This window comes from Sarcophilus harrisii, chromosome 4, assembly GCF_902635505.1.
Source record: "Sarcophilus harrisii chromosome 4, mSarHar1.11, whole genome shotgun sequence".
Classification (NCBI taxonomy): domain Eukaryota; kingdom Metazoa; phylum Chordata; class Mammalia; order Dasyuromorphia; family Dasyuridae; genus Sarcophilus; species Sarcophilus harrisii.
In genome coordinates this window covers 258121255-258146898 of record NC_045429.1, presented here as the reverse complement: position 1 = coordinate 258146898, position 25644 = coordinate 258121255, and the positions used below count along the sequence as shown (strand labels likewise).

At 36.8% G+C, this 25644-nt stretch overlaps 1 protein-coding gene across 1 annotated transcript; it reads left to right on the top strand.

The window, feature by feature from the left end:
* Nucleotides 1–8867: 8867 nt before the first annotated feature.
* Nucleotides 8868–12332, top strand: IL17A (interleukin 17A). Its single transcript, XM_003769159.2, has 3 exons — nt 8868–8894; nt 10556–10758; nt 12101–12332. Exons 1-3 carry the CDS (start codon nt 8868–8870, stop codon nt 12330–12332), a joined length of 462 nt encoding a protein of 153 aa, XP_003769207.2.
* The last annotated feature ends 13312 nt before the right edge of the window (nt 12333–25644 follow it).

Sequence of the window (25644 nt, the reverse complement as noted above, 5' to 3'; positions counted from 1 at the left end):
CTTCATGAAGGTCACCCCATTCATTATTTGAGCATATATTTCTTGTTCTCCCTCTCTCTACCACTGCGTCTTTGTGGCCTGAGGAAACTGGGATAAAAGTTCAGCACTTAGTTATAGTCAAATTTCCTCACCTATATAAGGTATCTCAGGAACTAAGATTCCAGCAACAGTCAACACTTACAATTCTAAGTCCACAGCTGACTGGAGAAAAACTATTAGTAAATTGTTCCAGCTATTGAGACTTTCCTTTTAAGTATATTCTGTGGTTCCCTAAATCTTCATTATTTTTATAAACACTAAAAAAAAAAGAAAGAAAGAAAGAAAGAAAAAAAGAAATGAAGCTGCATGACTTATTGCACAAACCACAAAGCCTGTCATTTGGTAGTTTAGTCTCCTCACTGTTTAATTTTAGACCCTGTCTTTGGGTGGCATCTGTTCAGATTTTAGTCCCTCACTGACCTTGATTCCACGAGGGTCAGCAACTGTCTGTTGGCGGTACCCAACATAACGTCATCAACCTAGTGTCAGCCAAATTAGCATCACCTAACTCAGTGTCACCCCAACAAAGCGGAGATTTGCAATTTGACCCACTTTAAAATAACATTTCAGTAAAAGAGGAAAGAGAATACCCAACTGGTAGAGTAACGTGGTTAGTTTCCATGAGGTTAATACTTGCAGGGATTGGGGAAACACATTCATTGATTATGGGACATTATTTTAATATGATGTGTCTTCCTTCTCATATAAGCAAATCTCCTTCCAGGCAATGCTTCTCACACTTTTTACAGCAATTTTTTGGGCAAAGAAGATTCTTCTTTTCATAGATGGAAATTTGGCCCATACAAGCTACTATTTGAACTATTTTCCAGCACATATTAGACACTTAATACATGATTATTAATTGATTGAATTAAATTAGACAGCTACCATTATTTTAAAAATTATTTATTTTACCCACATGGCAGATGATCAAACTTTTTTTTTTGTTTTCCTCATGTAAAGTTGATATTTAGATGTCCCTTTATGGATTTCAAAACACATAATACATGCTGTCTCATTTGATCTTTACATCAGCACCTGTGAAGAAGATGCTATTATTATTTCATTCTACAAATGAGGGAGCAGGCCAAAAAAAGTTATTTGTTCAGGATTACACAGCTAATAAATAGTATCCGAAACAGGATTTGAACTCATGGCTTCCTAACTCGAAGTCCAAAACTTTATTTACTGTGTCACATAGCCATAACTTGAACAAAAGTTCACCAAAAAGCAAAGCTGAGAAAGGAGCCCCATTGGCCAGTTTTAGAGAGAAACGATGTATCAAAAGTCAGAAATGGAAACAGATAAAACCTTAACAAAAGGGAGTAAAGTGAATATCTCAATCCCAACTTTAGCAAGCATTAATATAATTAGGAGGTTTTGAAAATAAATAATCTAGAAAATGATTCCCAAATGGCTTCACATTAGAAATTACAAATGCCCTCATAGTATAGATTATTCTAATTTTTCACTTTACCAGGTAAGAATAAAGGGCTTTGTCCCATGACAAGTGACTTTCTTCCTTTGGCAACTCCCGTCCCCCCACCATCACTTTGAGTCTCTAGGTGCTACTATTCAGAGAAATTGCTCACAGGTAGGAACTCCTAGAATCCAGGTACCCACTTCAGCCCCAATTCTTCCAGGGATAGAAGTCAGGAACTGCTCTCCCCTCATAGCATTCATACGGATCTGTTGCCACAATGTCCTCAGTGGCCAATATCCCCCCCACATCCTCGGCCAGTGAATTGTTTTGTGCCTGATAGAGAAAATTTTCTAGATATTCTAGATATCTAGAAATGAGCAACTATAAAATAATCCTAGCAAGAAACCAGAGAACTAAATGATTGTTGACTGCCAAACTGGATGCTCAGGGTTAGAATTTTGGGTGAAAAATTGACTGAAAGTAAATAATCAGCTTTCTATGCCAAAGAGATTAAGCAGGAACCAGCAACAATAGAAGCCTCCTTTTTGAACTGCTTAAGGAGTTCTCAAACCACAGAACCACAAAGATCTTAATTACAAGATTAAATAGCTAAGAATCTTTATCCCCTAAAATGAAAGCAGCTGATTAAAAACATTTTAAAGGTTACCTTGATCCATAAAAGATCTATTATTTGAAGCGATTTTGGCCAATTCCAATAGGTTTGTGATGAAGAGAGCCATCTGCATCCTGAAAGAGGACTATAGGGACTGAATGTGGGTCACAACATAGTATTTTCATCTTTTTGTTGTTTGCTTGTTTTTTTTTCTTTTTCACTTTTTTCCTCTTTGATCTGTTTTTTCTTGTGCAACACGATAAATGTGGAAATATGTTTAGATAAATTGCTTATATTTAACATATATTGCATCACTTGCTATCTAGGGGAAGGGAATGGGAGGAAAGAAAGGAGAAAAATTTGAAACACAAGTTTTGCAAGGATGAATGTTAAAAACTGAAATGCTGAAAATAAAAAGCTATTATTAAAAAGATCTATGATTTCTTTTTGGAGAGGAGGGATGGTAGAGGATGGGGGAGGCCTGATGCTGAACTGACAAGAGATCTATTTTCAAAACCATTATTTTGATAGTAGGATGATAGAAGCATTCAATCCTGCCTGCTTTATGAAGTTCTCCAGAAGGATCAGAAAACTACTTCTTGAGCCATCTAAGGCATAGAAGATGATGGATTTTTTGGCAAAAGATGTGACAGAACTTTCTTTTTCCTTTTTTGGAATAATTATGTCAGCAATTTTTAAAGAATGTTTAAAACTGTCCGATTATTAAGTTAGTAATCATAGTAAATTAATGACTGAATTCTAGGAAACTTCTATACAAAGGAAATTAGTTTCACAGCAGCATTATGCATGAAAACAAAGATAAAAGGAGAATGTGTCCATATAGGTTAAAAGGGGGAAGACAAGAATGAACTGGGCTCCTTGGCTTATTAACTCTTGATACTGTGATGAGGTTATGAGATATGCTCAGGTCACCCATGTGAAAGATGAAAGGGATATGTTTCTGAGAGAAGAAATCCTTCATTTCCTTACCATGTAGAGAAGAGGAGTTTCTCCCCCTCCCCCCCATTGGTTATATAGTCAGAACTCTAAACCCACTTAAAGGAGTCACAATATTTCTCTTGTCTGGTGGTCACACATAGAATGGACACTGTGTATCAAGTTAGGCAGGAAAGGCCACATCCCCCTGTCCCCTTAGGCCCTATAGCCCCTAGAAGGACACTTACCTCTGACCCCTTAGGCTCTGAAGCTTCAAGAAATGGACTTGAAACTTCATTTGTCCTCCTTAGTTGTAGGTATAAGAGATAGAATTCCCAGCCCCAGAGCTAAGTAATAAACCTGGAATTATGATTCCAGATCAGATGTGACACAAGCCCAGTCATGTATGATTCTTTATGACGCCATTTGAGATTTTCTTAGGAAAGATACTAGAGTAAATTGTCATTTCCTTCTTAAGCTGATTTACAGATGAGGAAACTGAGACATATAGGAAGTGATTTGCCCAGGAACAGCAAACAAATGTCTGAGGCCAGATTTGAACCCAGGAATTTGAGTCTTTCTGATTCCAGTCCCAGAGCTCTACTTATTGTACCACCTAGCTGCCCACTAGGATCAAAGTCCAATCAATCAATAATCATTTATTAAGTGCCTGCTATGGGCAGGTCCCTCATTCTTCCCTGTTCTCCCAGCACCATTACTCTGACATTATTTTTCTCTTTACAATCTGGATGCCATAGCTGACTAGTCTAACTACATACTTTCCTTGTTTTTGACTTCCCTATTCTAGAATCATTTACTCTCAGCCAGTCTCTAACCCCAATTCACCCACACTATCCATAGTTTTCATTCTCCTTCTGTGCTGCTAATCCCCTTTGCAAAAAGTCAGCCACCATGCTATCTGGGTCTTGAAAATTCATGAATTCTAACTTCAAATGAATCCTGATGGACGGTAAAACTTATTCCTTGATTGACTGTCTCACTCTTCTCAACAGCTGTTGCACGTCTTCTTTTTCCTCTATTCTCCCTATTTCTCAGTAGATGTCCTTGTCTCCTACTTTGCTAAGAAAAATAGAAATCTTCCACGACAATTCCATCTTCTCTCCTGCCGTGAATCTCAAAATAGGTCTGCATCTTCCTTACTCATGTTTCCCTCTACTACTCTTGTCTCTACTAACAAAAAAGACCTTTTTCCTTGCAAAGCTCAATCCTGCGATATGTGTTCTTGATCTCATCCCATCCCTTCCTATCTCTTTCAGAAACTTTTCCTCTTTCATCTTCAATCTTTCCTTATGTATTGCTCTCTTGTCCATACTTACAAAGAGACTCAAATTTATCCCATCATTTAAAAATTTCACTTTATCCTGACATCCCCTCCAGCTATCATCTTATATCTCTTTACCTTTCAGTGCTAGACATTGGAAATATCAACATCCACTGCTTATACATTCTCATCAGTCACTCACTAATGACAATACCTTAACTATTAAATTCAATTACTTTTTCTCAGTCCTTGTATTTCTTGACCTCTAACTGCAGTTTTTGAGAATGATAAAAATCTTTTCTCCTAAATTTTTTTTCTCTTGATTTCAGTGTTTCCATTCATTCTGTCTTGATTCTTCTCCTAATTATGTGTTCACTCCTTATTTTTTTTGCTAGATAAACATCCCTCTTTTCCCGAATGTTCCACAAGGCTCAATTGTGAGCCCTCTTCATTTTAATCAAAGAATTCCCAAGTCTTGATATCCAACCTCTAATTTTTTTTCTAAATACCAGCCACATATCATCAATTGCTGAATATCTCCTATTATAAGGACCATAAGCATTTCAAATTCATAATATCAAATTAAGTTATCAATTAAGCATTTACTATATGCCAGGCACTGTGCTAAGTGCTAAGAATATTAAAAGAGGCAAGAGATAGTCTCTGCCTCAACAGACTTACAATCTAATGGAGGAGACAACAAAGATGTATACATAAACTATATATAGAATAAGTAGGAAATAATTAACAGAAGGAAGACATTTAGAAAGATTGGGGGAAAGCTTCCCCAATGAGATTTTAGCTGGGACTTGAGGGAAGCTAGTAGACAGAGAAGAGAAAGTATGAGAGACAGTCCCCCACAGATAGAGGATAGCCAGAAAAAGCATCTGGATACGTGAATATGGAGTTACTTATTTGTGGAACAGCAAGGAAGCCAGTGTCACTTATTAAAGAATATTAAAGAATAATCTATAAGAAGCCTGGAAAGATAGGAAAGAGCTAGATTATAAAAAACCCTTTATACAATTTTGGACACTAAATGGAGGACTTTGTATTTGATCAGGGAGGCAATAGGGAGCCACTAGAGTGAGTAGGAAGATGATGTGATCAGGATTACGCTTTAGGATGATCACTTTGATGGCTGATTGGAAAATGGATTGGAGTGGGGAGAGACAAGCCCACCAGATTTGTGACAATGTTAGAGGAGAAACGGGGTTGAATTCAAGAAATGTTATAAAGATAAAATTGGCAACAACTTGTATCTGGGGAGAAAGAGGGACAGATATTGGGGAGGTAAAGCTATCACCTAGGTTGTAAGTCTGAGGGACTGGGATAACTTATGCAAAACAGAACTTCTTAACTTTCCTTTTAAACTTATTCCTTCTTAAGAATTCCTGATCTCTGTTGAAAACATCACCATTCTTCCTTCCATCCAGGTTCATTACTTTATAACTGTTCTCGATTATTTCCTCTGTCTCAACCCACCCCATATCCAATGAGTTGCCAGGCTTGATTGAGTCTTCCCCTACAACCTCTCTCACATCCTTTTCTTTCTCTCCACTCACATGACCACATACTAGTTAAGGCTGTTATCACCTCTCACCTGAACTACATTTTGTCTACCTTCCTCATGTCCTGTAATAACCTCCTAATTTGATTCCCAACTTTTAATCTCTCACTTCTCCAATTCATCCTTTACATAACTAATACTATAATCTTTCTAAGATTCATATCAATACTCCTAATCAAAAATCTTCAATGACACCCCATTCTATCCAAGATTAAATATAAACTCCTCATCCCAGCACTTAAAGTCTCATGCAATCTGGCTCCCACCTGCTTTTCCAGTCTTATTTCATAGCACTCTCCTTCATGAACTTCATATTTTAGTCAAAGTTGGGAAGGAAAGAGCCCCTCTAAAAGATTATGAAGAACCCATATACTATGTAGTTTGTTGAAGTTTTAGAAATTTCTATGATGAAGAATCAGGTTGGGATCACAAGATTAAGAGCTGAAAGTGATTGGAGAAATTATCTAATCTAATGTGTTGATTTTACATGTAAGTAATTTAGGGCCCTGGAAAGTGATTTGCCCTGTCTAATGTTCTCTTTTCTCAAATATAACAATGTTCTCTGGGTGCAGGTTTCTTGGGAAGCTTCTGAAGGCAGCCTTAGTTTCAGTTCAGATCAATAATTACCTCAAATGCAGCCAGGAGTTAAAAGTTCAGATCCTTTATTGTCTCCTTCCAAATAGCCCAGTTAGCTTTCTTAGAGGTCTATCTCTCTCTCCTTGGTTCCAAGAGCTCCTGTTGCTAGTCCTTTTGCCTCAGCCAGCTTCAGCCTCCAGCTCTCTCTGAATCCTTCATTCTGCCCAAGTGAATCCTGGCTTTTCAATCTCCCAAAAGTTTCTAGTTGGCTTGTGGGAGTTCCTTATATATGATCTCTTAAAGGTGTGAACTCAAAGGTTGACTCCTCCTCTGACAGTGGAATTGTAGGAGCTGTGACTTGTGAATCTCCTCCACTGAACTTGTGAATCTCCTGGACTTGTGAATCTTGTAGAACTCCAATGAGTAATAAATACATTAGTGAGCTAGAGAACTTGTTAAGTACCATGCTAAATTAGACAACTTATTTATCACTTTGTAAGAATCCTAACAGTCCAGGATCATTTAGGCAATAAAGAACAGAGTCATGGTTTAAAAGTCAGGTCTCTTGATTCCAGATCCAGTGGTCTTTCAACTAATCATACCATACATGGCATACTAATTTTATTTTCCCCATGTGATAGGAGGGGAAAAGTGAATCCTTTCAAATATTTAAAAGATCTTTAATTCTGTCACTGTGTGTATATGTGTGTGTGTATGTTTCTGTATGTACTACAAACTCTCTATGTAAGTAGGTATAAATCCCTAGTAGGTAGTCTTTGAAAGTTCTGGAAGCTAAAAAAGTCTGCATGCTGGAAAAGAAGACTTTCCAGATCTCTCAGACATTTCAGACATGCTAGCATTCTAATGGAACCGACTTTCAAAAGCCCTCAGGGAACTCTTTACACTATAGTGAAGCATTGAAGGATATCCTGAGTGGTGGATAGATTTCAGATTTTAGTAATGTCTATGCATGTACATAGAAAATGAATACCTTCCCCTTTTTTGTTAGATTTGTATTTTCTTTGATATATAAAATTCAATAAGGAAATTCTCTCAACCTTTATAATGGATAGACATTAGCTCTAAGTCCCTGCAATCTTAAAAGAATTACCTGGGACACTGAAATTTTGGTTGACTTACCCACGGTAATACAATCAGAATCTATGTGAGGCAGTATCTAAACTTTGGACTTCTTGACTTGAATATCCACAATCCATCTGCTATGCTGATTCTCTTTATATATTTATACCAATTTCTTGGTATACCATAGGGCAAGTTAGATAATTAGCAGCATTTTAAAAAATTAGTCAATGACTAGAAATGTACAATATGCATTTTATTATTCTTCCTGATTCTCTGTGAACCCATGGACCATATTTGTCCATTGGGATTTTTTTACCAAAGATATTGGAATGGTTTTCCATTTCTAGTAGGCAAGCAGAGTTAAGGGACTTGCCCACTGTCACATAGCTAGTAAATGTCTGGGGCCAAATTTGAACTCAGGTCTTCCTGACTTCAAGCACAGTGCTCTATCCATTGTACCACCTCGCTAGCTCTGTCACACCCATTAGAAGGGAACTGACCATCAAAACTGAGACGCAGCAAAGTTTAATTGAAAAGATACTGCATATTGATCTAGAAAGTCTTCTCTAATCTATAATTTATGGGAATTGGAACAGACTATATGTAAAATCTCCTCTAGCTCTTAATCCTACAATCCTAAGTGACTTAACCATTCTCTGCCCTGAGCCACCTTACCTAGAAAAGAGGTAAGCTTTTTACCTCTTTTTAAATAAGCTTTTAAACTCTACAAGGCATTTCCTTCATAATAACACTGAATGAATCCTAAGTAGTCAAAACATCATTATCCCCATTTTTGAAAAAAAAAAATTTAGGGCTTTAAGAGATTAATTTATTTTCCCAACATCAAAATGCAAGTTAATGTCAGAGCCACGATTCAGATCCAGGTCTCTCCTAATATCAAGTCCTGGGCTCTTTTCAAATTTGCACCAGCTACTCCCCATGGCTATGAAAGGGAAACCATATAATATACTTTAAAGTGACATAAAAATGTTCATTGTAATTACAAGGTATTATTTTATTGTTCTTAATCTTGCTTTCCTCATATGCAAAAAAAGAGGTTGGAATAAATGATTTCTATGGTCCCTTCCAGCTCTGAAAAATGATAATCACATTGGTTACTATACGTATTACGGGGCAGATAGTGCATTCTTTCTTTCCATCATACAATTTGACCTGCTTAGAGAATGGAATTTCTGAACTAAACTGTCAAGTCAGCCTAACCACAAATGACAGGTATGAAGAGTGACAGGCTATAAAAAGCTAAGGTGAAATGACAGCACCACATATCATCAGCCTGTCAACAGAAACATACCCATCAATCCTAGATCAAGGAAGGGAAGCCACCATGTCTTCTCCGAGCAACTTGCCAGTGGTGAGTACAGCAACCTGAATGTCTTTCTTTGCTCCCAAAGACCCAGAAAATACTTCTGGCACAGACGGGTATGCAAGAATATCTATGGGAGATAAGAGAATAATATATATTTTGAATGGGAAATTCGGAAAATTATATGCTATGTGAATGAAATAATGATCAACATGAAAAATTAGATTAAAACTGAAAGAGACCTTTGCCTAAGCTAAACCACATGGGATGTGTCATATCATGTCCCAGTATCTTGTTCTCAGGTTGTAGAGAGAACTTTAATATGATACTTCTGTGGCTGTACTTGCCTTTAAAATGGGTCATTCTATCTTAAATGGGTTTTTCAAGTGTGCCTTCTCAAGCTTTCTGTCTTCTTTCATCATATTGATACAACAAACATTTGTATTCTAACAAGATGGATATAGCTGTTGTTCCCATATGGAATTCAAATTCAAATTCCAAATATTTAGGAAAAATTTTGTGTTCAATTAATTGGGTGTTAATTCCCTTAAGCTGATACTCCATTGCCCAGTTCCATGCAATGGCCAAACTATTCCCTGTGCCTAGAAAGGACTTCCTCATCATTTCCCCTTTTCAGAAGCCTTTTTTTCCTTCAAGATGCAACTTAGTATTCTTGAGCTCAACTCCTCACTTATACCTGCTCAGTGAAACTGTATGCATGTTATTTCCCTTTTAGAATGAGAAATCCCTGGTGAAAGGCTCTGAGTATAATGAAAACTACAAGTTATTGTTATTCAAAAGCAATTTGATAATGAGGATATCACCTTTATCACCAGGATAAAGGAAAATTGGTAGTTTGTTAGTATTTTGTTGAGTTTAAAGGTTTTGGAGGTTTTATTGATATACATCTAGTCTGAAACTCATCTTGGTAACATCTCAATAGCCAGCTAGTCCGATTAATTCAGTTAATCCAATTGTTCGGTATTGCCATGTCAAAAATGACATTTTCTTTTTTCAGTAGGTTGCGGTGAAAAGTAATATAGGTATAGCCTCAGCTTAATGTTGGGTAAATGGATCACAGATCTAGGTCTGAAAGGAATTTTATTCTATTTAGCCTAACCCCTAATTTTATAGATGAAGAAACTGAGACTTAGGAAAGGGTAATGGCTGCGGAAAGCCATAGAGATAGTAAGCATTAAGAGATAAGATTTTGAACCTTTCTCTTCCCACTGTACCATATTGCCTTACTTTGATCTCATCCCCAGGCTTTTGTTTTCCTCTAGAAAAGTGAAGCCAGAAGAGATGGCTCTATTATGCATTTGACAATATACATCAGGCACTCAAATTAACACAGACACAACCACCCCAACTCAGTTACTGAAGTAAGAATACATTCTGTAAGCAAGCAAGAATTCCACTTAAAATCACAAAATAGGCTGTTTAGTCATTGTGCTATTCTTTAGGCTACCAACCAATGTTTTCATTATCATCTCTAGGAATATAGAAAATATGGAAGGAAAGTCTATGGTCCCTTAAATTGTATGATGGTAGATTTGTTCTTTATTTGTTTCCTCACTTATTTGAAAACTTTTTGTAACTCTTCCTGTGGGATTGAACATAAGAATCATGAGTGATCATGAGTATACTAGTCAACCAGATCATTTATTTACCCCTTCTTCCTCACACTTTCCTTCCTTTTTCTCCTCCAGTTCAAGTCACTCCTGCTATTGCTGATTCTGGCAGTCATGATGAAAACAGGAGTCTCCATGCCAAAGAGATCTGGCTGTCCCAAAGCTGAAAAGAGTGACTCTTATCAGAATATGAGGATCAACATGAATATCATTAACAGGAACCCAGGCTCAAAGATGTCCCCCAATTACAAGAATCGTTCCACCTCTCCTTGGGATGTATTGTAAGTAAGACACCACCAGCACCACAATTCTCTTCTGAGAGTGAACGTTGTTCTTACGCCAAATGTATTCAGAGATATTACATATAGGCAATACAAGTTTTCTTGTCTGTAAAATGTCTTATTACTTCATTACCTTCCACAAGGAGCCTTTGGTAGGGAGAAGGGCAGCTTTAATAATCACAGCATTTATATAAGCACTTGGAAGTTTGGAAATTTCTTTACATGTTATCTCGTTGCAATAATTCTAGTAATAGGAGCTATTACTGTGGCCATTTTATAGATAAGGAAATTAAGTTAGGCAAAAGTTAAATAACTTTCTCAGATTGATGCAGCTATTAAGTTTTGAAACAGAATTTGACCTCAAGTATTCCTAACTCTAGGTCCAGTGTGCTATTCATTATGATACCTCGCTTCCTTTTAAGTATTAAAGTCTCAAAACATATGCTATTACTATGGCCTTTCTACTCCTACAGAATATGAATATGTGTCTTAGAATCAAAAGACCTGTGTCTGAACTCTTACTATGTGCTCCTAAGCTAATAAATTACTTAACCTCTCTGAGTCTCAGTTCCTGTTTCTGTAGGGGAGAATAACAATGCTTGCCCCCCTACTTTATAAAGGCATTATGAGGTAAATGGCTATAAATTGCAAAGTACTCTATTAGTGAACTACTCGGGAGAGAGAAGAGCATTGTTGAGAAAAAGAGGAAAGCTTTTTCTACAGATCTCAGTTCTACAGTACTCAGTTGCCAGAATATTAAGCCTCTTCTTAACTACTTCCCAGGAATCCTGCCTCAAAGATAATGAAATGACTTGAGGCAGCATATTTAATGAGAAAAGTACTAAATTGAGAATCAGGAGACTTAATTCAAGTCTCACTTCTGTGTAACCTTAGGTAGGACTCTATCATTCTAGAATTAATAGGATCATTAATTCATCCCCTGTCTCAGAGAAGATGTTTCATCAATCAGATGAGTATCTACTCTAAATCTAAAACATTCCAATGGAAAAGTGTTCCACTATCTCATTGGTCTCGATTTACTTTCTGATAACTATTGTTGTTGTTTAGTTGTCTGACTCTGTGACCCTATTTGGGGTTTTCTTGGCAAAGATATTGAAGTGTTTTGCTATTTTCTTCTCTAGCTCATTTTACAGATGAGGAAACTGAGATAAACAGAGTTAAGATCATATAGTTGCCCAAGATCATATAGTTTTTAAGTGCCTGAACTGCTCTTGATTCTAGTCTTGGCACTCTATCCATTATGAAAAATACCCCTTGTATGTAATCTAAATCCCTGTTACAATGGTTTAGACTCATTTCATTTCTCTTTTTTCTCCTCTAGTCCTAATGAGGATGCCAACAGAGTACCTCGCACAATCTGGGAGGCTAGGTGCCGTCACTCAGGTTGCATCAATGCTGAGGGGAAAGTGGACCACAACTTGAACTCCGTCCCCATCCGACAGGAGATCTTGGTCCTCCAAAGAGATATTGCAAACTGCTCCACTTCCTTCCGACTGGAGAAGATGCTAGTGACTGTAGGATGCACCTGTGTCACCCCACGCACAGTGCCCTGAAATCTAAGAGTCAGCTCATTGCAGAATGCTTTGGAGGCAATGAGGCATTCTCAAACCTGACTTCCAGCAACAGATACCTCCCTTTAGCCATTCGCAAACCCTCAGGGAGCAATCCAAATTTTATATAGAATCTAAAAGACATTCAATCTAATTAATTTTAAACTTTTGTTCAGAGAAGGACCAGACCATCTGCTATCTCTATTGAATTTAAATTATGGTCCCATGGTTTTTAAGTTGAGTTTTGGTTTTTGTTTTGGTTTTTTTTTTGGTGGTGGGGAAATTAAAAGTTGGTTATATATCCTTAGATCAAGGCAGAAGCTTAATTTGCTATGAGCTCCCATTATTGTTTTTTTTCAATGTTTCTTGCCCTGAAAAATAAGTGACTATATGTGTGATTTATTTTATTATTTAAAAAGGTGAAGCTTATATTTATATTAATTATTTATGGATCTATTTATATGGAGTTAAGTGTATGGAAAGAAATGAAACAGTCTGATTCTCAGATTCACCAAGGGAAACCTGTCTTCTGGTTCTGGACTAGCTGACCTATAAAGTCACTTCCAGATCTCAATCTGATCCTAGCATCTTAACATCAAATGACCTGAGAACAAGAGAGTAAAATGAATTCATCTTCCAAGAGTGGAATAAAGAATTTTCTCTTTCATAGCTTCTCATTGTTATTCCCTATTAGATGAAAATGCTGACTGAATCTAGTTTCATATTTATTCATTTAAATTTATCAGATATTGATGTTATTTTTATAAGATAGACAAGTCTAATTCTATGTTTGGCTCACCAGTTTATAATTATTATATGATAAATAAAAGTTTGTAAGAAAAAGTCTGCTTGTTTCCATTTTTTTTTGTTAAATTACTTTTCTTAAATCACTCAATTTTCCCTATTATATTCTTCCCTATATAATCATCTTCAATAAGTTTTTATTATACAACTATCACATAAAATGCACTTTGCTAGATTTTAAAGACACAAACCAAAAAGGGGAGGGGAAGGGTATCACTTCCTCCAGGAGTTTACATTCTAGTCAGGGAGGAGAATTTACGAGTACTGAGAGTTAACTGTTAGAGGGATCAGGTAGGGCTTCACTTGGTAAATGGCATGAGAGTTGAGCTTTAAAGAAAGTTAGGGCTTGGGGGATAGATTTGCAGAGATACAGAGGTAGAAATATAGATGCAGATATAGAATATATATGATACACATGCATATATACACATATACATATACAAATATGTATACATACACATACATATATTATACAAATAAATGTGTGTATATGTGTATTATATTAAGTAAGACAGCTTGACTGGTCTTCAATATACATGAAGGAGAAAGAAGGAAGGGTGGAATCAGATTGTGATCAGTTTTAAATGTCTTTTGGTTTTTTTTTTTTAACAAAAAAAAGGAAAGTCATCTTTTTAGGGAGCAATTACACTATCGCTTTGAACAAATTCATGCCACCTTTGCTCCACCCAAGGCCTAGAGTCTATTCTGAATGATAAATTGTGATCAGCATCCAGCTAAAGAATTTTCAACAGGTAGAAGGAATAAAAAAAACATAAAAGGTAAACATAACAATGAAGTTAAAAATATTACTCCATTGCCATATCTAGGGAAATGAAATTTTCCCCAAATATGACCAAAGGAGTCATGGACTTCATGGTAGTCAATACCAGAAAGGTACCAAAAATTCCACTGGCTGGGCCCCATTTTTTTTTCTCACCTTATTTCCTCTTAGGGCTTCTTGGGCTTCATTATATCTTATTTAGAGTCCATCTTCTACAAGAAGCCTTTTTTAGTCCTCTTTATCATTGTGGCTTTCTTCTGAGATTGTCTCCAATTATCTCCACAACTATTTCTTGTCTGTATGCATTTTATTTGCATGTTGTCTTCCAAGTGCCTCTCTGCCACTTTAAGACTTTTATCAACTTTTTTTTATCTACTTTAAGACATTTATCAAGTTCCCTACCCCAAGTTTTTTTTTTAATTCTCCAGACTACACTAAATGAGAAATACATCACTGAAAGTGCTAGTTGGAGTCAAAATGATGTGATTTCAAATACTACCTCAAACAATTACTAATTATATGATCCTGCACAAGTCACTTGAACTTCTATCAGCTTCAGTTTTCTTTTCTGAGGATGGATAGATAGATAGAAAAATAGATGAATATAAAGATAGGTATGTATAAATAGTTGGAGAGATAGAAAGGTAGAGAGATAAAGAGAGTTAGATATAGGGAGAAAGAGAGAAAGGAGGGCAATCAGACAGAGAGAGAGAGACATACATGGATAGAAAGAAGGAAGTAGAGAGAGATAGAGTTGGAGAAAGATAGGAATCGATATTGATGTGTAGATAGACAAAGAGCGAGACAGACAGAGAGAGACAGCGAAAGAGACAGACAGAGAGACAGAGACAGAGAAAGAGAGAGAGAGACAGACAGAGACAGAGACACAAATGTTGACTATTATTGTTGTTATTAATATTGTAACAGTGCTGCTATGGCATAGACTATAGTCCTCTTCATCCTCATCACCCTCTTTTAGGACATGCTCTAGGCTGTCTCTCATGAAATGTGATGTCCAGTAACAAAGACACCAATCTAAATGGGATTTGATCAAGGTGCAACATAATGAAACAATTATCTAATATTTTCTAGACTCTAAATACAGTCTGGAATAACATTGACTTTTTCAGCCTAATATTGCTTTGCTAGTGAATTTGTACACTAAAACTTTCACGTCTTCCCCCCGCCAAAGGAATTCTCCCACTTTCGATTCATTCCTCCGTCATTCTGGATTTTGCAAGACTTATTTTTTAAGCCAATCAAATAGTTTTACTTGTATTTCTATTGAATTTTAGCTTGTTACTTTAATTGTGATCTCCTTAAGGGCAAGGGTTATCTTTGGTCTTTCTTTGTAACTCCAACACTTTGCACAGGTTTTCAGGAGGACCCTCATCCTGCCCCAGATCTCCTTGATTTTTCACCAGTCTGTGTTTCCTCTGAGGCATAAATTTGTTCTATTTATGGGGGAAATCTATAGAGCTTGAAATTTACCTATTCACCCGTCTTCCCAGAATCCTTCCCCTATTTTTGGAACTTTAGATGGAATCTCTTACTCCTTTCCAGGCCATGATTCTGGGTAAAGAACATTTTCTAATTCTCCAGCATCCTTTTTCCAATGCATTTCCAAACATATATTCCAGGAGGCTTGTGCAAACTAACTTTACAAAATGATGAGAAAAGCTCATTAGATTTTTTTTAGACTAGAAAGAATACATATCTGTTAGGAACATGTAGTTCTCATTTAAAGTCCTAACTGTTTTCTCCCTTGCCACACAAAATCTGCCTCCCCCTACCTAACTGTTCTTTGTGCCTAGAATGATACCCTTCACTACTTCCCAAATATTGAATTATTACCTCTTCTTTAAAATTAACTCAAAGATGACTTCTTCCATGAAATTTTTCTTCCTCTCCATCTCTTCCCACCATGTAACATGAAACGTTACTTCTGTTGGTGTCTTCTTCCACCATTGTTTTATACATCCCTTAAGAGCAGAAATGCATCTTATCTAAATTTTATATCTCTTCTGCTAAGATCCAGCACAATGGTTTTCATACTTGGTTGCTGTTGTTCAGTCATTTCTGACTCTTTGTGACCCTATTTGAGGTTTTCTTGGCAGAAATTGGAGTGGTTTGTCATTTCCTTCTCCAGTGGATCCATTTTTATCAGGCAATCAGTGACTTGCCAAGGGTCACACAGATAAGAAGTGTCTGAGACTGGATCAGAACACACATCTTCCTGATTCAGGCTCAGTACTCTATCCACTGTGCCAATAACTGCCCCTGTCTTTGCACAGTAATTGTTTAATAAATGTTTGTTGAATGCAACTGAAGAAAAGGATCAGGAAAAAGAGGGATAGGGAGAAATTCCATTGGGTTTTAAATGAAGATATATGGAGCATCACAGTAGCATCTAGAATAAGATACACACAGGTGAGAATATTTCCAGGAAATCAGACTTCTACAGAGAGATTAAGAATGTACTCTGTGTTCCAAGACTAAGAATTTGTTTTATTTGAATCCAGACACTAATTCCCACCACTTCCATAAACACCACTTCTTTCCTGTTAGATTGATTCATATCCAATATAGAATTATCCCTTATTTGTCCTTCCACTTTTTGAAGGATGAAATTAATAAAGCAAGCCAAGAAATTTCTAAATAAAGACTTCAAATTTTTGAGATAAAACCAAAAAATAAAGAAAAGGGAATATGGCATCTTTAAAACCCACCCACCTCCCAAAAAAAGATTTTATTTGTGGAAGAATTTCCCCATGCAGTCATTGTGAAACATGAATCCCTTCCCCTCAATTAGCCAATTTGACTTCTTTAAAATGTGTAAAGGGCTGAAACTCTGAATAGGTGCACTTGAATCAGACAACCAAGCACTTAAGGCTAATTACCTATTGGACAATAACACTATTAGCATGTTTGGAATTTCTCTTATCACAGTTAATGCTAGCTCAATGCTTGGGGTTAAGAGAATTATAAGGAGAGATTAGGGGGTAGAGTGAGACAAGCCAGAGCCACTTTGGAGGTGGACAACAAGAAGGGAGGTTGTGGAGAGCTTGTGGCAGTCTTGTCCATTCCCTTCACTTATCCCCCTAAAGACCAAGGACTTTTGCTTTTCCTTACTCTGGCTGATTCTGAGGCCTCTCCCAGATTTCACATTTGGTGCCCAACATGTGAACCAAGGACCCTAATTGCACTGAAGAAGTCCCAGGTAGCCAGGAAATAGGGTGAGTATTTTAATAGACAAACAGAGAACTTACTTTGTTAAGAACTAAACTAGTAACTCTCATTTTCTGAAGAAATGGGGCAGATATTAGGAAAAGATTCTCTCCCACCCCCACCCCTAACTCCACCTCAAAGGAAATCTACAGGAAGCATACTCAGACTGATAAAGAGACAGGGTTTAATTGTAACTTGGGAGCAGATTGATGGACTCGTGGATACATTAGAATGTACGTCCCCTTGGTTCTTCAAGGAAGAAGAAATAGAGGTAAATAATTGGAAACTAGGAGGAGATCAACTATATGAATATTATAATGATAATGGTCCTGATTCAATTTCCAAAGAAACATTCTATATACAACTTAATACAATTGGCCTTAAAGAATCCTGCAAGTTATAGAAAAAAGAAAAGTTTTCAGAACAGCCAGATGAGGACATATGAGGAAAAAGAGGAACACAATGGATAGATTAATGGCAATATTGCCAGGGAGCATGAGGAATTAAGTGAACTTGAAGGACGTGGTGATTCTCACTCTCACAGCCTAGTTTCAACCCCACCTACACAGGAGCAGGTCATTGACACCTCCCCATCAACTTCACCTTCTAGGATGAGGGAGGAGGAGTAGTGGGAAGGGCAGTGATATCACCAGCACCTCCCCCCAGCAATCACCCCCTCCTATGATTAGATTGCAAAAGGCATTACTTAAAACCACAGAAGAAGGGCAGGATTTAGCTTATTTGAAAATAGGAATGTATCCTGTGATTCAACAGTTTAATTCTTAAGGTCAAGAAAGTAGAAGATACGCTCCTTTTGATCTAGAAATCCTCAAAGACCTGAAAAAGTCTTGCACTGTTTATGGGGCTACATCATCTTATGTTAAGATGTTATTACAGAATTTGGCTTATAAAGTCTTAACCCCTAAGGACTGGAAATCTATAGCAAGGACATGCTTAGATCCTGGACAAAATTTTCTGTGGCTTTCTGAATATAGTGAGCTCTGTAGGATATAAGCCCAACAAAATAGTAATAGTGGAGTTAATACTCCAATCACCTATGACCAACTAACAGGTGTAGGTTCTTATGCAGACATTTCAGTACAGATTAATTACCCCATAGCAGCATATGAGCAAATTGCTTCTGCTGTTATCAAAGCATGGTTTTTATCCCAGTTAAACAAGACAAAGGAGAAGTTTTCACAAAAATAGCACAAGGGGCAAATGAACCCTTTGGTGATTTTTGTGGATTGTTTGCAGACAGCTGTCAATCAAACTATTGGTGAAAATGCAGCAACAGAAATTATGATAAGGCAACTTGCTAAAGAAAATGCTAATGAGGTTTATAGAAGAATTATACTAGGACTATGCAAGAATGCTCCTTTAGAGGAGATAATAAGACCCTGTGCCACAGTGGGCACAAATGCCTTTTATAGCCAGGCTATGATGCAGACTTCCCAAGATCCAAACATGGGAAGACAGGGTTCCTTCTGGCAAGGGACTTCCAGAGAGACTCATCAATGCTTCCAATATGGTAAAGTAGGGCATCTGAAAGCTCAATGTTGACATAGAGACAGAGTGAGAAAACAGAGTGGAAGAATAAGACCCAAAACCCCATGTCCAAAATGCAACAGAGGTTTCCATTGGGCATCAGAATGTAGATTGATTCAGGGAAACGAATTGAGGGACCCAACCCTAGGGCCCAAAGCAAAAAATACTTGGGGCATGATGGCAGCCGATGGTACACCCAGAGAGCTTTTAGAAGTTCAATACCCAGACATGACCAATCAGCCAGGAAGCAATCTGATGGGAGAAGAGAATTACAATTGGGGAGAATAGAATTGTATGCAGCAGGGACAACTAAGATACCCCCTGGAGAGGTGAAATCTGTTCCTCTCCAGGCATAGTAGGCTTGACTATTTCACCTCCTGAGAGTACTTACAAAACAGTGATCATCCATACACTGATGTGGGAAACTGGGGAATGTGTAAATAATATCCCAGTCACTAATACAGGTAGATAATGTGTGATTTATCACCCAGGAGAACCAGTAGCATCAAGTTTACTGACACATACTCCTAATAAGCAATCTGGTGATAGTTGTCCAGGTTATGACTTCAAGCAACAAAATCCAGGAATATTCTGGATAGCAGCTGTGACAGCTGACCGAACCTATGCTCATGATCTATATAAATGGTATACCATTAGAAGGATTGGTAGACACAGGTGCAGATTATACAGTCATTAGAAGTACCAACTGGCCCAGACACCTACATGTCTGGTGTAGGAGGATCAATAGCAGCTGAAGTTAGTGCTACCCCTTTGAAATGGATTTTTGAAGGGGAAACAGGAGTTTTTACTCCTTTTATAGTTGAAAAAATCCCCATCAATCTATGGGGAAGAGACATTTTACAACAATTAGGATTACAAATGAGTACTTTGGTTTTTTAGGCAGGGCTGCTGTTGAAGACCTGCCAACGCTTTCACCTGTTCTTATCCAATGGAAAACTGATACTTAGCTAGCGATAAAATTCAGGCCTTATTAGATATAGTACAAGAGCAACTTGACCAAGGACACTTATAACCTTCTTTAAGTCCTTGGAATTCCCCTGTATTTGTTGTAAGAAAGAAATATGGAAAATGGAGGATATTGACTGATTTAAGAAAGGTAAATGAACAGATGGAAACTATGGGAACTCTTCAGCCTGGGTTTCCATCTCCTACTCAATTGCCTAAACTCCAAATACCATGTTGATTTATATTGTTTGTTATATCACTACTTGCATGTACAATTCATGTTTGTTATACCACATTGAGCCTGCACCAGCTGTGGGAAGAGTCATCACTAATAGCCTGTGCTTTATTGTTATGTGCTTGTGTGATACTTCCCATGCTCATGGATTTGTGCATATCTGTTTCTAGTAATACCCTTCAGACCAGAAACCTACTAACAATATCTGGCTTGACTCCCCACTTCCCTTTGGTGTTTTTCATCTCTCTTCCTGAGAAGTCGGGAGGGGTGATCACTTCCTTTTTGGGGTTCTCACCTCCTTTCCTGAGAAGTTGGGGAAGTGTGATCATGTCCTTTTTGGGGTTCTCACCTCCCTGAGAAGTCGAGAAGTCAGGGATGGCGTGACCACCTATATTCTAAAACAAAAGAAAGCGGGAGATGTAGAGGGCTGAAACTCTGAAAAGGTATGCTTGAATAAGACAACCAAGCACTTAAGGCTAATTGCCTATTGAACAATAACTCTATTAGCATGTTTGGAATTTCTCTTCTCACAGTTAATGCTAGCTCAATGCTTGGGGTTAAGAGAATTGTAAAGAGGGATTAGGGGGTGGAGTGAGACAAGCCAGAGTCACTTTGGAGGTGAATGAAGAGAAGGGAGGTTGTGGAGAGCTTGTGGCAGTTTTGTCCATCCTGTTCACTTCTCCCCCTAAAGACCAAAGACTTTTGCTTATCCTAACTCCGGCTGACTCTGAGGCCTCCCCCAGACTTCACAAAAATATAGCCTTTTAGTTTCATTATGGCTAGGAGTTTACAAATTCAGTATTTAATCTGAAGCTCAATTTAGTTAACTATAGAGTCTATTTAACTAGATTTGTTTCCTTAAGAGATGCATAAGGTTATGTGTCTATTTAACTTTTATGACATTGAAGGAGTCATGGGATTATAAATTCTTTTTGTTAATTTTATAGCCTAAAATAATATAGAAGACTGTAATATGTAAAAGAGTTTGTTTTTCTGCCTTTGATGAAATTTTCTTACAAAAGTTTTTCAGACATTCCAATCAAAGTTCAAGATTATTTTTCTATTTTTGGAAACATAATCAATCTTAAGAATTATAAAATCTGAATTTTTTACCTATATAATTTCTGCAATGAGATTTATTTATTTTGATGGCAATAGTCAAAACTCAAAAAAGCTATTTCTCTCATAATATTAGGATAGAGCCAGATTATGGAAGGCCTTGGATGCCAAGTTTTATGAAGTTTTACCTTAAACTTATGGCCTTTTCCACCCGTTTTCCATCATCATAATCAACTGCCCTAGCACTTGATCCTGATGGAGAAAAAGGACTCCAACCAGACTATACCCTGGTTCAAGTTGCCTATGTGCCACTTTAAAAAAATAATAATAAATTGGAGCAGCTAGATGGCACAATAGATGGAATTCTGGCCTGAAGTCAGGAGGACCTGGGTTCAAATCAAGCATTTTCTAGCTGTGTGACTCTGGGCAAGGTACTTAACTTCAATTCACTCACCAAAGGAAAAGAAAAAGATAAAATTGTTCATCTCCATCCCTCTACTGTGTAACACTTTCACAACTATCTAACATTGATCCACTCTGCCTCAAACATGTTGTAAAGTCACAAGAATCTACATCCAGGAAACAATATTTTCTAAAACAATCTTCAAATAATAGAAATAAATTAGAAATATCATGTAACAAATTCAGTTTTTAGCAAATTTTGGAGATGACATAGATATATCCCACAGTGATTACTATCTGCTTTGAATTTCTCTTTATTCTTAATCTTTTTTAACATTCTTTTCATTTTCTTCAAAACCTGTCTCTCTCCAAAAGATGCTGCCTGCCCTCTCCTAGTGTTCACTGTTCCCCGTGCCCTTAAACAAAACCAAGAGGAAGAATCCGCATACTCTTCCCTCCCACTGCCACTTCCAAATCTTCCTTCTTTCACCATCACTCAACAATCTCGCCTTTTGTGAGATTTAGTCTTTTCGTCTATTTTATCTTGTCCAGGTCCAGGCCAAAGTCATCTATTGGCCTCAAATTCAAAATGTTTAGGACCTAGCTTGCAATCTCTCTCTCTATGCTACTTACTGGTGACTCCTCAGTTCCCTTTGCTAGATCTTTCAATCAACTATTTGCAGCTAAAACTGGCATCCCACAAAGCTTTGTTCTAGACTCTTTTCTCTCATTACATTCTCTCTTTCATTGTGTTCAGCTATTCCCATAGGTTCCATGTAAAGAACTACTAAATATATATATTTTACCCTACTCTTTCTCCCCAGCTCCTATCATACATCTGCAATTACTTGTCTAGTATCTCTTAGATGTCCACTAGTATCTCAAATTTAAAAAAATAAAATAAACCAGTCCTTCTTCCAAACATCCCTATTGTGATTTAAGTTTCCACTATCCTTCCCAGGTTCATAACTTCTGGATTATTCTTGACTATTGTTTTTCTATCAGCCACGTCCATCCAATCACTTGTCAAAACTTACTAATTCTTTATCCCCAAAATCCCTAGTATCCATCACCTTCACTCTACAAATATCCAATTCATACAATAGTTGGACCTCAATTGCAGGTTATGCCTGACCTACTGCAATAGCCATACAACTCATCTTCATATTTTTAGTCAGTCCTTTCATATTATTTGCTTCTAGAGATGAAAAGAATATTTTAGCAAAGCATTTAATAAAGAATACCATGCTGTTTGTTCTTGGAGAGTTGATGGAAAAATAGGAACTGATCAATTATATAGATAGATTCAGAATTGTTCAAAAGGATGAATTCAGAAAGTTACTGTTTAATAGTACAATATCAATTTGATAAGTCTCCCGTGAAATACCCCTAGGTCTGTAGTTGGCCCTGTGCTACTTGATATTTTAACAATGATTTGAACAAAAATGTATTGTCTATGGCAAAATGCTGAAAGAGAAATAATATATGGTGTAACAATTAAGGTCCACAAAGATCTACCCTTTCCTTCCTTTGAACATCCTTATTTCATACTTCCAATAATAATAATAACAACAATATAGCATTCAAAGTTTACAAAGCACTTTACAAATGTCATCTATTTTTTCTTCACAACAATCTTGAGAAATAAACACTATTATTATATCCATTCTATTTTTTATAAGAAAAAGAAAATGAGGCAGAAAGAGATTAAATGACTTGCCCAAAATCACACAGCTAGTAGATGTGTGAGTCTGGATTTTACTTCAAGTCTTTCTAACTCCAAATCCAAATCCATAAATACTCTAAATGCTTTCTTTTAACAAACTCTTATGTTCCAGTCAAACTAGACATATCTGACAAGAATTTCCTGTTAGAATACGAGCACACTCAGTGCCATTTTGTTGAAAAGATACTCAAATTACTAGTGACTAACTGAGTGACACTCATGAAGATGGATTTTTTATCAGAGGAGCTAATCCTTTCCAAAGTCTGTAAAGCAAAAAGCTAACAGACCAGCTATAGAGTTTAAAATTGTCCAACTTAAAATAAAACAAACTGAGGCAGAGTTCTGCACCAATGGCATTTTATAACAGCATCTATGGTCTCTTCTCACTGAAGTGGACCTTAAATATTCTTCATGATCTGATATATCTCCTTCCTACAAAACAGGTGAAGCAGACCAAAAATACAATCTTTTAGTGGACTTGATCTTCTAGGAAGGTCTAAACAAAATATAGAATTCCACTGGTTAGTAAACAGGCTAGTGAGCAAACTTTAAGAGATCTATCTTGATCTTTCAGGTGATCCTGCTGACTTGATGAGCACACCTATGGACTAGACTAATAAATAGATGTCAAAATATCTACATGGGTCAATGGGTTTCATTATTCCAAGCCAAGTACCTAGAAACTGCTATTCCATATGTAGCATAAAAATATTACCTTTTTTTTTCTTGTCTTCAGTAACTGTGGTTGAGGAGTTAGGGAAGAGTTATTTGAGGAGGAGGAGCACCTACCTAGATAAGGGTTCCTTTTCAGGTGATGGCTATGGCATCTGGACTAAAAGCAATACCAGTAATCTTGTAGGGGGAAACCTGACATCTCTAGGACTCTTGGGCTTACTTGTCCATCAATAGCAGTTGGTCAATGGCTAGTCATGATAGAATGAAGAAGGTTCATTATTTCTAGTGCTCTAGGGTTTAGTATCCTGGGTTATCCACATTGGGTTTAAAGGAAGGGAGGGGTAGAAAAGTGAAAATATATTAAAATTATGTTAATGATTCCTCATATTTAGCCTTCAGGGCAAGGTCATTTGGCTTAAAGGGAGACACCCCAAAGAGCTAAAATGGAGGGAATGGCTATGAGGAAAGCCCCACACACAAACATACTATTATAGATTGAATTAGATTGAAATTATGTCTTTTTTACTCCATGTCATAAGAATTCAGGATGTTCTGTGGAAGTAGTATTCTCCTCAAGTGGATGTGTTCATGTCAATCTAATTGATTTTCCATTTTTGAGATTATGTACAAAGTAATGCCAATTAATCAGGAAGCTAGAGATTTTATCTAAGAAATATACTAGATAGGAAATCTGAATCCAATATCTCCAAGACTCCCATAAAAAGACATGGCAAAAAGGAGAAGGTAATAGAAAGAAGAAGGGGCATGACTAATGCACAGCTATTCATCAGAGAAAGATTAATAAAAACAACAACAACAGATTTCTTTACATTCCAGCATCTTCCCAGAGTCTTTCTCTCCCTCCAGGGGTCCCTCCCAGAAAAAAAGTATAGAACCATTTGTGTCTTTTTTAAGCCTGTATTTTTTCATTTCTCCAAACATTGAACAACTTCAGTCTCCAACGAGGAACTTATATAAATGGCCAGACTAGAATCCAGAGTTCTAAAAGATTTTTCTTGACTACAATGGTGATTAAATTTTGAAATTTCTTTAAGATGTAAGGTATGGCATTCTTAGTTATTAAAGAAAATTCATTTGATTGCTCTAGGAATATATTACATTTGTTTTCAAAACATACTTCTCAAAATTTTTTTAGAAACAAAAATTCTCACTGTAACAGTGCTCACAATCTGTTTCTATCAGTTTTCTTTTGGACTTATTATAAAAGTAGAACCCAGTGAATCTGATCCCTAACTCTCAGATGAAAAATTCAAATACATAGTCATGAATTGTCCTTCTCCAGATAAAAAGATCTATTAAATTTCAATCATGGAGATGTATTGTCTATGCAGCCAAATGTAGCCACCTGGTGGTAACTACTGAAACTGCAAGTATAGTACCCAACGGTAAATGCTTTTCGGGAGGTTACCTGGTATATGAAAATCTTCTGTGTAGTGTAAGTAAAGAATTGTGGATTAGAAAACCTGGATTTCAGTTCCAACTGCTGCAGATACTTAGGGAAATTCAAATGGAACTGATATTTTGAGCAAGATAAGAGCTGTGTAAGAGACTGAGCATACCAACAAGATTCTGCCATTGGAAAATATAGATGTACTGTAGAGTTTTTTGACAAGATCCAAGAACAAATTTTCAGAGAGAACTGGACCCAAAGAATTAGACAAGAATAAGATGCTACAATTATCCTAGTTAACTGTAAATGAACTGTTACACCCAGATTTCAGCCTACCCATTGATCACATTCCTAAATTACAAGAATAATATTTAGGAGTTAAAAAAAGAATAAGCTTCTAAAACTTTAAAACCATCATTTGATGCAAAAGAAATTGTAAATTCAGACAACTTTCCTCAAAAATCTATTAAAATAATTAAT